The sequence below is a fragment of the Calypte anna genome, chromosome 2 (genome assembly GCF_003957555.1).
Source record: "Calypte anna isolate BGI_N300 chromosome 2, bCalAnn1_v1.p, whole genome shotgun sequence".
NCBI classification, from domain to species: domain Eukaryota; kingdom Metazoa; phylum Chordata; class Aves; order Apodiformes; family Trochilidae; genus Calypte; species Calypte anna.
This window is the reverse complement of record NC_044245.1, coordinates 102,390,643-102,407,146: the sequence shown is the minus strand read 5'-3', so window position 1 is coordinate 102,407,146 and position 16,504 is coordinate 102,390,643. Positions and strand designations below refer to the sequence as shown.

General features: G+C 37.9%; 1 protein-coding gene across 2 annotated transcripts; it reads right to left on the bottom strand.

Moving 5' to 3' along the window:
* Positions 1-230: 230 nt before the first annotated feature.
* METTL4 (methyltransferase like 4) lies at positions 231-16,350 on the bottom strand. Of its 2 annotated transcripts, XM_030445188.1 has the most exons (9): positions 16,282-16,350; positions 15,166-15,665; positions 14,364-14,426; positions 12,561-12,927; positions 10,292-10,361; positions 8,304-8,478; positions 7,991-8,097; positions 7,382-7,470; positions 231-896 (listed from the first exon to the last, which is right to left on the bottom strand). In XM_030445188.1, exons 2-9 carry the CDS (start codon positions 15,583-15,585, stop codon positions 751-753), a joined length of 1,437 nt encoding a protein of 478 aa, XP_030301048.1. In that variant the 5' UTR covers positions 15,586-15,665; positions 16,282-16,350; the 3' UTR covers positions 231-750. The 2 variants fall into 2 exon arrangements, with proteins under 2 accessions (XP_030301048.1, XP_008495859.2); XM_008497637.2 differs by lacking the exon at positions 16,282-16,350 and having other exon boundaries at positions 15,166-15,802.
* Positions 16,351-16,504: the final 154 nt, after the last annotated feature.

The window sequence follows — 16,504 nt, the reverse complement described above, 5'->3', positions numbered from 1 at the left end:
AATGCTTATGTCTGTTAAAATTTCAGTTAAATCTAACAGCTTTATATGCAGATTTTGTAAGATGTTGAGCCCGATCATTTACAATGTATTAAATTATTAATAACATATACAAAGGGATAAAATTGCTTTTTTAAAGGGTAATTTTACATAGAAAGTAGTCAATCAGCAATTCATTTGCCAATTAACACAAGCACTGTTCCTTTTATTTTCTGAGGTAGTCAGTCAGATACGAACAAGTAGAAGGATACATTGCCTTTGTAATTATTTTAGTTCAAAACCCATTGTTTCACAAAAAACAATCTTCTTCACAGAGACATGTAATTCAAATGGTTTAGTTCCATTGCCACTGTTTAAAAATAATACATTAACATTCCTTAAAAATAATACATTACAGTATTATGTAATAATTGTTATTACTGTAGCAGCTATGATGCCTAGAGTTGATAGCTGCAGTGAGAATACTTTAAAACATCTTTGGGTTTTTTGAGGCTTGAAAAAAACAGGGATGGATTCACACTCTGACATCAGTATTTAAATATCTCAAGCTCATCAAAATAAAGGCTCAGACTGTACAAATTGGAGATACCATTAAACAGATATCCTCTCCCTCGCCTAGACTTTTAACAGCAGTGCAATTGTGTTTCTTTCTTTTACCTTCTGAGAAACTATCAGTAATAATGGCAAGTTTAATGGCAGTTTCCACCCTGCTGGAAAGGGATGGAATTTCAGAATTAAGATACAGAAGCCAGCTCAATTTCCATTCTTCAGAAGAGTGAAATAATCAATGTGCTGAAACTTCAAAACCTCATTTCCCCAGCTGGTCCAGCCAGGCTGTAGGTTGCGAGCAAACAACTCCAAGCATTCCACATCTGGCTGGATAAACTCTGCCAGAACCGCTGTGCAAGAGAGAAAAAAACCCATCAGATTACAACAGTGACAAAGGTACAAAGCATAACAGTAAACAAATAAAATCTCCTCTGTGCTGCTCACGGATGAAAAAATGAAAGTTTCATTAAAAAAGAGACAGCAAATTAATTTCAGGGGTTTCATCAAACAGCTGGACTATTTATAGTGAGAAAGTCATTTTAAGTAAGTGCCCTTGAGATTCTGAACAATACTGCCAAGGCCTTCAATAGCCTTGATTTATCGGTTTTCATTTAGAGAAAGGGAATGAGGATTTATTTCAGCATCTACATAGATGAGTTCTGAATTTTTCGCTAATATCAACCAAACACCTCCTAAAGAAACACTTAGCTCCTTTAACACAGGAGCAACATTTCTCAAAATAAATAAATAAAAACATTTCCTTAATTAAGATCACACCCTTTTCCTCCACATCATAAAGTTGGTAAGTAGGGTTTTTTTTATGACAACTGTTAAAATAAAAAATACCAATTAAATAAGAAAAGCACTGAAAGGGCTATAAAACACAGGGACTTGTTTTTTCCTCCAATATCAGCTTGGCAACTGAAGAAATATTTATGTAACTGAGTCCTTTCATCCAGTAAAATAAATCTCAGATTTCTTCTACAGTTGAGCATTTTTGCTGCTTAAATCCAAATACATAGATGCCTGTCATTAATATCACTTGTGTCACTAATTATGACTGGTATTCCTGAAGTGACAGAAAGATCTTGCATTTCTCCTGAAAATAAAAATTGCCAACAGCTTATCATTAAACATGTTACTTGTCATAGAGAGCCATTTAGTTTGTGGCTGGGTCAAACAAAGTCTTAACAAGGTTTCATAGAAAAGCTACAAAGATATTACATATAAAAATATGCATGAGAAAAGCAAAGCTTTAAGAAGTACCCAGCTTCAAAAAGGAGGCAGAAAGACTGAAAAACATATCTGCACTAAATGTGTTAAATTTTTATTTTTGTTACTCAGAACAGAGTAAGTTTAACTATGAAACCACTTTTTTTCTCCAAAAGATACCTTGGTCATTTTTTATCAGATCTCCCAGTGTTTTCTGAATTTCTGTAGCTTAAAAATACAGGTTATAAATACAACTTTATGTAGCTTGACTCAGTCTCTTCAGATATGATAACTGCAGGAAGCAAAAATGTGATCAGTATACATCAGAGTATGAGAGGGAATGGTTTGGGGGTTTTTTGGAGCATTCCAGGTTCTGCCTTTTTGCATCAAGTTTGCCAGTAGCAGACTCCCTGCATGAGATCCCAGCTGATTTTGTCACGGATTGGTGCTCCTGTAGAAAGATGAGCATCCACTTCACTTTATAGTGTGTATTAACCAATACCTACATGATCACTTCTTCCAAAGCTCCAATCCACTCAAAACTCTTTTGTGAACATTTTGTAAGAGGTGTTTCCGGACTCTTTTCTACACTGGAATGGTATATAAAAATATTTTCCTTCACCTAATCTTTCACAAATGTCAAATGAATGTCTCAGATGGGTTATCATCAGGCCAGTTTTTAATCTAAAAAAATAACTGCTACCAGCAGAAATCTTTTTCTAAAAAAACGTTTCTTTTAGAGGCAAACTGAAATATTTACATAAATCTAACATTTGCACAGAAGAGTCTGGAAGGTTTAGAGAAAAATGTACATCCTGATAGAAACCTTGCTGCACTGAACATTGTTGTTTGGTGTCATGGGAGTTCACCTCATGAGACACCACAGATGAGAAGCTGCTTTTCTACTATTTTGAAAACCCATCATATTAAGAAAAAACTGGTAAAACTTACTGTTCTTTTTCAATGCTCTAGTTAGTTAAAGATTTCTTGTGCACTATTTGCTGTAAACATGATCAGAAGGGTGAAATACTCCTATGAGGACAGGCTGAAGGATTTGGGGTTGTTCAACCTGAAAAAGGTTGAGGTCCTTCAATAGGTTTTTCAATACTTGAAGGGGGGCCCTTAAAGATGGGGACAAACCTTTTAGCAGGGTCTATAGCAACAGGACAAGGGGAAATGGTTTTAAACTGAAAGAGTGTGGATTTAGACTAGATATAGGAAGAAATTTTTTACAGTGAGGGTGGAACAGGAACACTGGAATAGGCTGCCTGGAGAGGTGGTAGAAGACACATCCCTAGAAATATTCAGACAGGTTGGATGGAGCAATCTAATCTAGTTGGAGATGCCCCAGCTCATGGTAAGGGGGCTGGACTAGATGACCTTGTATAGGTCCCTTCCAACCCAAACCATGCTGTGACTCTGTGATTTTAAGATGTCTTCCAAAAATCTATTATCTTAATCACCTAAGACAGCCCATGTTGCAGGAGGCTGCACTTTTTCTACATAAGAGTTAGGAGAGACTGTGGAAACTTCCTGTAGAGAGCTTCCTGCAGAGTCAGACTTCTTTCCCCTCTCCATATAAAACCAAAACAGAGCAATGTTATGCTTTATATAGGCTTCTAAGTAGAAGAAACAATTATTTAGCTTACAAAAGTTAATTAAGAGCACATTATTAACGTTGACATTTGTTCTTTAAATGCATAGATTAAAAATATCATTACAGAATTAAGTAATCAAAAGCAGTTTTACTGAGCGCCAAAAACTTCCATGTCTAAGAAAACATATTTTAAGAGTGCACTTAGGAGTTTCAACCAACCTCAAAGACTGGTTCACCAGAAAGCAAAAAAGAGGAAGCCAAAAACTGGGACAGTTCAGCAGAAACAGGAAACTTGTGGCAATCTTCTGTCAGTTTGGTTATAGAATTTAAAAGGAAATCCCAGGAAAACACCCCCCCCCCCACATCTCCTTCTGTCAGAGAGAGTGTCTTTTTAAAATTCACGTTGTTCTTAAAAACTAATTCTAGATTACATTGTAGCATGATTTTTCATTGCTACTTGTAGGTATTTACATAATCAGATCAGGCTGTAACTTCCACTGCAATGGAAATTACCATATCAAGAGGGCAATAATGCAGCTGTATTTTGTTGGCATAAAATCTCATTACATTAGTTTCCTTAAAGCAGGAAAATTCAGTGTTCAAGTTATAAAACACAGATTCTTTGTTAAGTTTTTATATCACCAGAAGGCTATCTTAACACACATGGATCTGACAGCCCTTAAGCAAACTCTGGATATTTCTCCTCTGAAAACAGATTAGAGGATGTAGATGTGTTTAAATAACAAGTTTTTCTACCATAGAAATAGATAAAAAACCAACCAAACAAACAAAAACACACAAAAAAACCCCATAATTACTTATATCTGCTTACAGATACTACTGACAAGAAACACCTTAAACAGATGATAAACAGATTGCTCTTTATCACTTGCAGGTGTCATAAACCCTATGACAGCAACTCAATTACTCACACATCTATTGCCCTAGGACACACAAAGCTACCACAAAGCCAGCTGGAAGATTAACATTGGTCTTCAAGAAAACACACTTCCTTCTGAAGCATGATCTGGTAATCAGGAAGGATACCTGCCATACCTGCCTACTCTTAATCCCAAGTATGTATTGAAGATGCTAAAAAAATGTTTAAATGAGCAAAAGGAGGAATAGTTTTTTAAATAAGCCAGTTCCCCCTTATCTTCTGAGATTCCATTACCTAAATATCAAATTCTGCACAGAAAATTGGATACATCAAGTGGAAAAAACTTGTGAGCCATGCAAAGCACAAACCACATGACTGAACTCATATCATAGTAACCTTTTAAAAGGGTTTGAAATGTAGAGGTACCTATTTCTCAGTTTGTCTAATCCCTCAACAAAGTAAGAGAAAAAGATGTAAAACTCAGCACATCTTTGCATCTTTTCTGAACATTACACCTATCAATTATTCTAACAGTAAGGGCTCAAAAGGTGCATTAGAAACAAAAGGCATTTGCTTCTTTTTACTTCCATGAACACTTTCATAACATGGTCTAACAAGCCAGGGTTGTTACAGAAGAGAGGTGCTCCCAAGATCTCCCATTGCATTCTTTTGCTGGAGATATACAAAGCATCTAGGACATAGCCAAGAATTAATTCCAACGTTTTTAGGCATACTCCTATATGACAATATTATTTTCTATCAAGAAACATACATACTTAAAAACTGGAGGAGAAATGGCTATAGCAAGAATAACCTAAGGAAGAGGAAAAGGAAAAATGGTGTTTCAAGTCCTCCATTACTTCAGATCCTCTGTGTAACAGGATACCTGAGTTGAATTAGGAAGAAAACCTGGTGTTATTTGAATCAAAACCAGGAGAAATAAAACTTCATTGTAATGCATTTGCATAAAGAAGCTTAAGTACATTTGCAATGACATATTAAAGCTCTAAGCATTCAACACACCACATGCATTACCAAAAACCCCTACAGTCACAATTTCATGGTTAAATGAACTGTAGGAACCCAAACATCTCTCTTTGATGGCTGAGTTTAATTTACATCTGTCTCTTTCCCCAGTGAGATGAACTGTTATAATCAGTCATTAAGTGGTTACATACGTATCAACATACAGCCCTTATAATAGGAACAGGAAATAAAGTGCCAGACAGCATCAGTAAATACTAATATTTTTGGCTTTGTTACTACTTAAACAAAGCATAAAGAATGTGTGTGAGTCATCAAGTGTCCTTCTCCCCCCTGCCAAATCTCTGCTTCTGTTCAAACTTCTGAACCAACTAGCTACTAGGATGTAGCTCAGCTGCTCTCTACTGGCTACTTGAGAATATTGCCCGACCATGAAAGAGAAACTCTTCTGAAACACTGAAATCAAAGCAACATCAATTTGCTGTTGTCTTAATATCTGCCTTTTCATTCTATAACCATGTTCTGAATGGAGCTTCCAAAACTGTAGGACAGAAGTGGATTTTTATAAAGACCTTGTAAATCACTGACATTACTCAAGAGTAAATTTGTTTTTTAAATAAAAGCGTAAATACTGCACAATGGTGTTAAATTCCAGCATTCAGGTAAAGACTCAAGAAATACATACATTAGCAAGGACAATTGATTTCAAAACCCATTCCCCCAATATGCTTTCTAGATTCTGCCCCACAGAAGAATATTTCTGAGGAACATTCTGGTAATGGAGTTCTCTATAATACATACAAAATGCTGTTCTGCACCCTTGGATACCTCACAAGTTTCCTGTTTGTGTCTGACTGTGCTGCTAAGTATTGGTTTTCTGATGAGGCCCTAAGTGACTGCCTCACAAATCACTACCCTACCATTCATTAGCTTAAATCAACACACACACTTCCTGTTGTAGCCCTAATTCTCAAAGACGTGGCTTCAGAGCTGCAAAAAGAACCTCCTAGAATTGCCTTTTTATTATTATTTTTAGCTAACCAAAGTATGTGCATTTTACTAGTTTTTTAACAGGTGTACGTGTATATACACATATGTATGTTAATTTAATAAATACAAGGCAAACAAAAAAATTTTAGAGCTTCCCTGAACATATAACAACTGTCCAGATCAGCTTCCTAATTGAAACTGTTCTGTTCCTTGGGAACAGAAAAAGGAAAGCATGTCAGTGTAGCAAACTCAGATGCCTCTCCCCTCCGACAGTGTTATTCCTTCCTTCTGCCTGTGTTTTCTGATGTCATTACAGAGCACCTCATGAACCTGGAATAATTTGCAGATTCATAATCAGTTTTTCCTTTGGGGGAGGATGAAACCATTTTGAGAGAGGTATTAAATGTTTCTTACCGTAGCACTTTAAGGCTCTCAGGTGCTATAATGAAAAAAGTAGGACAACTTCCTATTGATAAAATTAGTCAAAGTAAGAATGCTCCAAAACAATGTGCAAAAGGTAACATCACAAACAAGTCTTTAAATCTTTTGGATTAAACTCTGAAAAGTTTAATTCATACCCATGCTAACTGGTTGCTGAAGTTACTCCATCAGTTTCTGCAAGTTAAATACAGCTCCTCCAGCCAGGCACACCATATTTGTTGTATATTGTTAACAGTTTTTAAATAATCCAGGTTTTTTGATTTAAAGGCACAACTGTACTGCAGATCTATAAGCAACTCATGCAGAAATAAAAACATTTATTTCAGGATGACGTAAGAAGGAGTTATTAACTTAGTTCTACTTGGTTATTAACTCAGTAGAAAATACCCTAATCTATATAGCCACAAAGTTCCTCCACCCCAAAGGCACTTTTAGTTTCTTCGGCCTAAGTTTACAGACACATACAGTTTCTGTAAACTGTTCCTGCAGCATTACAAATCAAATTTTTTTCAAGTTCAACACTGTCTTACATTTTTTTCCTCCACCTTCATTTTTAGAGACCAAGACTTAGGTTTCTGATAACATTTTTAGAAATGCTGAGGAACCACAAATCCCGTTCAGCAAAACTGCTTGCCATACAGGAAATAAAGGGATTTCATACATAAGGATATCCATCTCAGACATCCAAGTCGAATGCCCTAAAGAAACATTTGACACCAACAAAAACATACCAGTAAGAGGAGGTTTATGTGAATGCAGACTGCAGGGTATGCTGACAATTAACTTATGGTCTGGAACTGGAAGTACATCTTCAGTTTTCCTGTTGTATAAATCAGAACAAGAAAAGAAGTGTGAGAATGAATACCACCAAGTGTGATGCTGAAGCACCACTTCAGATGGAGGACAGTTTATGAAATCACTGAGGCTTTAGACAAAAGGGGGTTAGCAATAGCCATACAAAGCCATAGGGACCAAATAACACAGTCCTCTGTGTTGTCATATAGAGAAGAATACCAACAGCCCCAAACTGGTGTCAGCCTGTGCTAAGGGCTCATGGTCTAAAAGAACCTGTCAGCAAAGAAAGCCCTGTCCCATGAGGCCTTTATCTATAACCAATTTCCCAACACAGACAGGTACACAGAACATAAGTTTCCACCATTTAATCTCAAGCCCTCCCCCATCCCAAACCTAATAAGGCTATTTTTAGGTCCAAAATAAGACAAAAGAAGACATCAAGAGAAGATTTGGGGACATTATAAGGAATTAGTGAATAAATTATATATAAAAAGAGAATCCTAATAGTTTCAAATAAGACATCTACCATAAATACTCTGTAATACCTTAGGACTTCCGTTATGTCTCCTTGAACTCTCCCCAGTACAAGAACTTCATAGGGCTTTTTGTGTAAAGAATCCAGAGGCAGTACATATTCTCCAGCTTTAGTAATCTGACATAAAGGAGTTAAAAACTGCGTATAAATATCTCCCACTGTGTATTTTTTGAGACATTTTCTGTGATAAAGAACAAAATGCTGACAATACTGTACCTTTCAAATACCAAAGTACATGGTAATAAATAGACAAATAATATAAAGCATCACAGCACAAGCCCCCTCAGTCTCCAAGAAAGCAACAAAACAAACTGAGAACTTACTTTTACCCAGTGCCACTCGGCAAGTGGTTTCACAGACCAATGAGGATAGAGTTCATCCTTAACAAAACGTAAGTGCTTCTGTCTATTAGTCACCCATGTGACTACAAGACAATTTGGAGCAGCTAGTGCTGGTACAGGAATCTGCTTGATTTGCCATGAGGACAGGTAGCTGTATCTATAGGCAGTATAGTGAGAAAGCAAGTTAGCACATACCAAATATAAAAATTGAAAAGCAACAGGAATGGATAAAGAAATTTCACAGCCAAGATGCTTCAAGAATTCTCCCTTGAAAACACAACTCGTAAAAATGGTTCAAGGCTGACACCCAGTGGCCATATCTGGCAGATTCTGATGTAAAATCATCAGCGTGTGTACTCAAAATTTTACTAAAGCAGAATATTTAACCTCATATTTCTACTATTCTACGAAATAAAGTATGATCCCGAAGAATTCTGAAAGCCCACGTTTAATTAAAGAACTATAATATATAACTCAATACTCTCATCTTTATGCTAGAACAAAACTATTTAGTGAAAAGTAGCTCTTTAGTCAATGTAACATTATTCACTTTTCATAATAAGCAATCTCTCTTCTGTCTGAAAATGAGAAGCGAGTCACTTCCAAGTGCAAGGGCAAGGCTAATTGAAGTTAAAAGGTCATAAAAGAGCAATCACTTCTCCAATTATTTGCAGAAGTTAGTCTTTTTTAAATCATCACTCATGGTAAAATCTGTCATTCAGAACAGTTCAGTGCTAACTCTATGCTACATGGATGAATACCCACTGTGCTTGCCAGATTCTGTCCTGTTCTACCATTTTTCTCATGATGCTGTTCTGCACTATTAGCAAGTTGCAATTCATGGAACCTACACGTTGCAGCATCAAGAAACACTGGCACGCTGCCTACTGGAACTGACAGCTGCCATCTGGGCACTGGGATGCCTGTACAATGAGACAGTGAGAAAAAGGTAACAAGGATAAAATCAAAAATACCTCAGACTGCCCAGAGAAAACAAAATTTGCAACCCAGACATGAAATACTTAACCAAGACTGGCCATCAATAATATAACCATTAGCAGTGAATGCTCTTACATTTTTGCCTTTATTTTCTAAGGGAGAGAGGGTCTTGCTGGCTAATTCATGCTTGTAAGTAACTGCAGATTTCCTTTGAGTAACTTACATAGATAAGAAATACACTCAGATGAGTTTAACTCTGGGTTTCTAGAAGTTTCTGTAGGGCTTTCAAAGTAAAAACCTAATTGGCCCCTACATCTTCAAATTATGTCTTCATAACAAGCTTCAGTATTAGCCTAGAAAGATTTAAGGCTGTATGTTGTATTTTGTTTGCCCTTCTCTCACATGGATACCATTCTATGGTATCAAGAAAGCTCCACTGCCATAAGCCTGATGTTACTCAGTGGAGAGGAAAGTCCATAAAATGTTAAGTTCATGACTTTATAAACTACAGTACTCAGAAATTTCCTATTGCACATGAGGTATTAAAGGCTGCATTAATACATTCTCTCTTCTACCCATCAGACTTAAGCTCAAGCTACAGCTCAAATTAAAAACAAAAATAAAACAAAACAAAGAAAAAAAATAATCTAACACTTCTAAATTGGACCTCAGTCCTGGAAATACTTATCTAGTTTTATGCCCACTAAAGTAACCCTCTTAATTTCAAATTAATATCTGAATGATCTGGGTCTTACAAAACTCCAAGTTTCCTTTTGAGTCTCAAGGTCTAACATTCAGCAGTTAGGTAACTCAAGATCAACTCCTGCAAATATTTTGCACACAAATTATCCAAGCCATTTCAGTGAAATCCCCAAGACATGTCACAGATAAGAGGTAGGCATGCACTAAAATATCTGCTAGTTTAAGCTGAAGTTTCACAGATACATTGGTCTTGGATTACACTTGAGTATTAAAATGCTCATGACCTCTTGTAAGCTAAAATGACAGTTTGATTTTACAATAAAATTTACCTGTTACTCCTTTTAACAGACTTATTCTCCCATGGAGGATCAATCACAATTACATCATATTTTTTCTTGTCTGGGAAGTGAAAATACAGGAAAAAAAGTACCAGTAAAGTGTTTTAAAAGATTTGGTTTAAAATATATCTACTAGTTGAAACTGGTAAAAGCTTAGCTACCTACATATAGACAACAGCTGAAGAGCCAACTGCACAGCAAACCTGCAACTTTCTTATGTTCTTTCCGAATAAAAAGTTAAAAGGCTTCTTCCAGCATGTTTGTTTTAATCCAGATATTCATACACTTCAAAAATTTTTAGCCTGTTTTACCTAAAGAAAGGACATTTATGTCATCTGTGTCAGATCCCTTTGTCAGATCAAGAAATTCTGAACATCTTGGGGACTTTCAGGAAAAAAAATTACAGCAGAGTGAAGGTCTCAAAAATGAAAATTTCTCCAAGCTTCGTAACAGAAGCTCTGTAGTCAGGCACCCAGCTGAATTAAAGTCTGCAGTCCTGAATGCACGATTCCTGTCCTGTCTGATCTTTCAGGAGGACAACTGGGACATGCAAGGCACCAAACCAGCCCTGGAAAAATGTGCTTTGCACTACTGGAGATGAAAAGAGACAGAGCACCAGACCTAGTGTGTGAAATGGAAATTAATGGACTGGAGGAAGAGAACTAAAGGAGTTTTTCATGGAAGAAGCTGGGTGAACTGCAGCTGGAGGATTAGAAGATACAGGACACATTCATGAAGAAAAAGGACTCTCCAATTTTATACACAGAATGTATTTGTTCCTTCATTGAGTCTGATGTTAAATTATTTAAATAGCTAATGAGGATAACAGATTAATATTTTATGTCCATTAAATAAATGTGCTTTCTACATCTTATTCCTTTCTTAACATTGGAGGTGTTACCCTGACAGTGGGCTGACCAGCAAGAAATACTTCTCTTTTGGCAGGTGATAGGGCAGAAGAAAAACAATCATTAAAATAGACACTAGATTTCCTAAAAAGAAAAAAATAAATGTCAGATCATGATATTTCACTCATATTCACTGTTGGTTACCTAAAAAGCATTCTCCCATATTTCTTGGACTGCTCTCTGACCTTCGGGAGAATCCAAATTTGGTATATGCACAGTTGTGCTTCAGAAAATGGTGAACTTCCCCCTTTCATAAGGTAGAGAGAAGCTAACTGGCTGAAATTATTATTATTTGGATAACAAGATTCCACCTACTGCATGTTGTCTTAATTAAAAAAAAAATTAAAACCACAGTGATTATCTAAGTTACATATTAGAAAGGAGAAAACATGTAACTGACAAATCTAAAATTACCAATTAGAGTAAAACAGTAATCTTGTTCACAGGTAACATGTTTCCGGTAAGACTGAGGAAGCTTAGCTGCTGATAATAGATAATACTAATAATTAATAATAATAATAAATATGATTATGATTACAGTCAAATTGAAAATTAATGGAATCATGAAGTACAACAAAGACTTAAAGCTTTCTTAAAGCTTAAAGCTTTCTGCATGGCCCATTAGGGCTGGGGATACTGACTTTTTTGATTTACTTTTAAAGGAACTCTTGATTCTAGTACCCCACCACTTCCCTGCCACTGAGCCAATATTCTCAGCAATGAAATGGAGCATCTGAGAAGTCAACTCACATTTGCTACTTGGTGTGTTTACCTAGAGATAGGGGCAGCAGCTTCTTAGGAGGAAATGGGTTGGTTTCAGAATCAGTTTATGTCTATCTAACCAGACATTGCTGCTGGCCAGGATGAAACTGTAAGGGAACCCTTGCTTTAAAGTGCATAATCTAATCCTTCTCCTGTGGTCTAATCTAGCTAAAAACTAAAAAAGGAGGAACAGCTGCATGGATTTATTTGTGTTAAAGCCATATCCTGTGGAACACAAACCCAGCAACATAGCCAGTCCCAGTTAAACTCATTTGCATGACTCCTGTACTAACAGTGGCTCAGAACACACTCACAAATTCCAGTACTTTGGACTTCATGTAAAATGCTGTGGCTGAGATTTTCTGTCCTAGAGACTGATTATCCCACCAAGACAAGAGCTCCTAAACGCTCAAAATTCCTTTGAAAACCCTCACCTATCTGCACAAAGTTAGCAATATCACCTTCAAAGCTTGCAGCAGCATTTCCTATCAGTGTGATGCTGCATATCTGTTCGCTGAGCCCTTAGACATCTTGACATGAACTGCCCTTCTCAGGCAGGAGAGAGGGGGTAAATTCCAAAAGATACTTACAGTTCAGTAGGGGCTGTAAACATGAAATATCAGATAACAGGAAACTGCTTCTTGGTGGCACCAAGTACTTCTGCCCCATTAACACAACTATCTTTGCACAGTCTGAGCGGTTTTCCATAACACAGGAAAGCAGATCCTGCTCTGGAACAGAGGTTTCATCACCCAGCACACATACAGCTTGATAGTCACTCTCATTCACAGCTGGAAACTGTTTTGCCATTTCACATAATTCAGCCAACCCACAGCCAACGTGTCCAGGAACCACACTCTTCCTGCAACTGAGTTCTGCAGGAATGGGGTGAAGAAAACCACTTTTGAGTCCTTCTTGAACTAAATGCAAAGTGCCTTCCCAAATGAGCTTCCTGACCTGTATGGTCATAAAGGAATAGGGGAAAAAAGAAACAATCTTTCAGATATCTACTTGACCAGGAAATGAGACAGAAATCAAAACAGTTGTATCTGCAGAGTGGAAAAAGGATCTTCGCCAAACACCAAGATCATTGTCTCTAAAGCTACAGGAACATGCTACTGAGGCCCTGCTAACTTTTGCTGGTTTTTTGGTACAGAGGCAATAATTAGAAGCCTGAAGAGAGAGTGACAGACTACTCAATAGAACGTTTCACAATAGACAATAGAAACAGAATATGTTGTCCCAAACAAATATAAATTTCAAAGCCATCATTTGAAGTGTAAGTTCAAATTCTAACCTAATTTCAAATTATTGTGCCCATAAACATATTTTTAATTGGTCTTAAAAGAAAAATGACAATATTTTTCCACATTTTAACTCGCTCTGAAAAAAAAATAGTCTGTGCATTTTAAAAGTAATGTGGAAGTACAGTAAATCAAATTAAATTAGAATTTGCTTTTGCAACTTTTCTAAGGGATACACCTCTCAAATAATCTGAAAGCAAGTCCAGAAAGACATTTGGATCTAGATACACTCTCATTCACTTCAGCACCCTCCCTTTGCAATATTTAGAGAGGTAGTTTATTCCCAAATCATTGAGCCTTTACTAGTTTTAATTATCAATGAGACATTTTTGTTCACTTAGCATAGAAACGTTGCCAGTTAGAGTGGCTTTATCAAAGGTTTCAAATACTTATTACAGCTTCTAAAGCTCCTGATTATAGAAAAGTCAACCTTATTTAAGCCTAGAGGTTTTCATACTTTTCATGCTTGATGTTGAACTACAAAATTTCCTTCCTTTAGGGCAATTCTGTACATGCATAGCTTATTGTCAATAACAACAGGACCACCACACTGTATCCTAGAAAGCTGTACATGTTTACAACAAAATTGTCACCACGTAAAAGAAAAAAAAAATAGTAATTTAAATGTAGTACAAGGGGAACAGAATCAAACAAAACACCAAATAAAACTATCACTTTTGACAAAGAAAGGAACTGCAGATTCTAGATCAGATTCACATAAGTATTTAGGAAAGCAGCTAAGAATACATCAAACATTATGCACAGCTTACATTCCTAGAATTTACTAACACACTTCAGTTTAATTCAGTTGTAACTTCCACATTAGATCACTGACATGACCATAAATAGAAACTTGAATTATAATTCATTCATGATGCTTTAGTGTGACAATGTAAAATCTTTGAAGGGTTCACATTAGCAGAAGTGAGACATCTTGGAGAACAATATATAAGGACTGGAGAGATGACCTTCCCGTTACTGGAACAAGCTACAAGAACAGAACTTGTCTGCAGCCACATCTTGTACTCCATACACTGTCCAAATTCAGCTATCATGTTCTTGCAAAATACACTTTTTGTTCAAACTTACCTTTGAATGGTATTCTAAAGCATCCAGTTCACCCTGGTTGAATACGTATTTCCTTTTACGTTTCTGCAGAACGAGCAAACAGTGAAAAAAAGAAACCATATTACTCCAAGAGGAAAAACAAAAAACTAAACTAAATTACAAAATAACTCTTCTAAAAGCAGAAGAAACTTTCCATCTCTTCCTTTTTCTAACACAAGTATGAATCCAAAAAGCAAAAATATTAGCTCAATATTAGGCTGCTGCAGGCATTCTCAAGGTGCACAGACTTAAAGGTGTGTTATGTTACTCAGGGCACGGATCTGAAGGTACCTGGCACATGCCACAGTTCATGTTCATGCCTCCCTTGGGCCCATACTAGAAGGTATTTGTTCAGCTCCCAAGTGCAGTTTACCAACAGCAGGAAAAAAGTAACTGGCTCTTTATTATTGCATTCATTGATTTAGACCTGTGATTTTTCTTTTAATCCATAAGGAACAGCAAGTGACCAAGCTACATAATGCAAATAAATTAATATCATTCTTTTCTCCTTGTTAATCTGCATAGTCTTAACAGCTACTACAGTTACAGCTCAAGTCCCTTACCACAAATGTTAGAAGACTCTGTGAGCAACCCATTGCTTTTGAGTCACACAAAGTGTGTTACTGGCATAAGGGACAGAAGAATATCCTGATGAGTGCTTACATTTACTGTGGATCTTTAAATCTACTGTGGAAAAGTTTCTGCTTTATTACACAACCTCAGGAAACTGAAATGTTACTGGCATGTTATTTACTCACCATTTACTGTATCATAGAGTACATACCTTCCTAGCACTGGCAACTGAATCTCCAACACCACTCTTCATTCCTTCTTGGTGTTCCTCTGTGTTGCTTTTGGCCTTTACTTCCATGTAGCTCACCTCAGGGTATCTCTGCCACAGCTGCTGTTCAGGATCTGCAGCTATATGGGGCTTAGAAATGTCGAAGAACTCCTCCCGAAACACATATCTCTTTTTTTCTCTTTTACCTTCTGTTCCTATCGCATCTCCACAACCCAGAGCAGCACCACTCCTGGATGAAGAGGAGCTAGAACCAGCATGACAGCCTCCAGTAAAAGCAGCAGAAGTGTTGATAGTGACCCCACAGGGATACGCAGAGGAGTCATAGACCTCGTAGCCACACTGGTTGATGAAAGAGAGATGATCCACAAGCCACCCCGCTGCCAGCCGAAGGACCACAGACATCACAGCTCCCTTTCTCAGGAGCAGAAAACTCCCTGAAACCGCAGGCAGGAATCATGTGCATCTCCGGGAGCAAACTCCTCCTGTGGGAATTTTTTTACGAGTTCACTTTTCAGGATTGTCACTCTTTAGCAAATGAGCCCCTGCCTCCTGTCAGGCATTCCCATGCTCACACAGGGTGCACCTTGTAGAAACTTCTGATTTTTCCTACGATGACTTCTGTTCCACCACTATTTCACTTTTCTCATAGTAAGCAAGTTTTATGGTTTTGGTTTTTTTTAAATTTACACTGTAAAAATTTTAGTTATTTTACACAGTAGGTATTTACTCTTAAAAACATTTCCCAACAAGCTAGAACACGGCGTTATGCCACACCAACCGTGCAAACCAAGACCTTAGATGACAGAACTCGGGAGCCGTGAGACCGGGACAGCTGCGGCACCACCGCAGGAGCTGCCAGGCACCGGGGCCCCTGCCCGCAGGCACACCCGGACCGGGAGCTCAGGTTTTTCCCTCAGAACCCCCATCCCCCGCCGCGTCTCATCGCCGCACAGCGAGAACAACCGAAGGGCGCTACTGAAGCCCGTGCGCAGGGCTGGACACAGCGGGGGCAGACAGAACGGACGCTCTCTTCCCCCAGTGCCTCTCCTTAAGGACGGAGAAAACCCCGCAGAGCGCGGTACCGACCCACACGCTTACCACCCCCGTTCCGCCGCTCCCGGTGAGCGCCGCCATCTTGTTGTACGGACGCGACCTTTTCGCCTCAGAACTTCCGGGGTAATCGAGCGGTCAGTGGCTGAGCGTCCCGATCGGGGGAAGTGACGGCACCTGACGGATCTGTGTGCCTTACCCGGCTCCCTCGCCGCTCCGCTGTGACGTCGCGCCCTGTCGCGCGCCGCGTGACGTAGCCGGCGGGCAGATT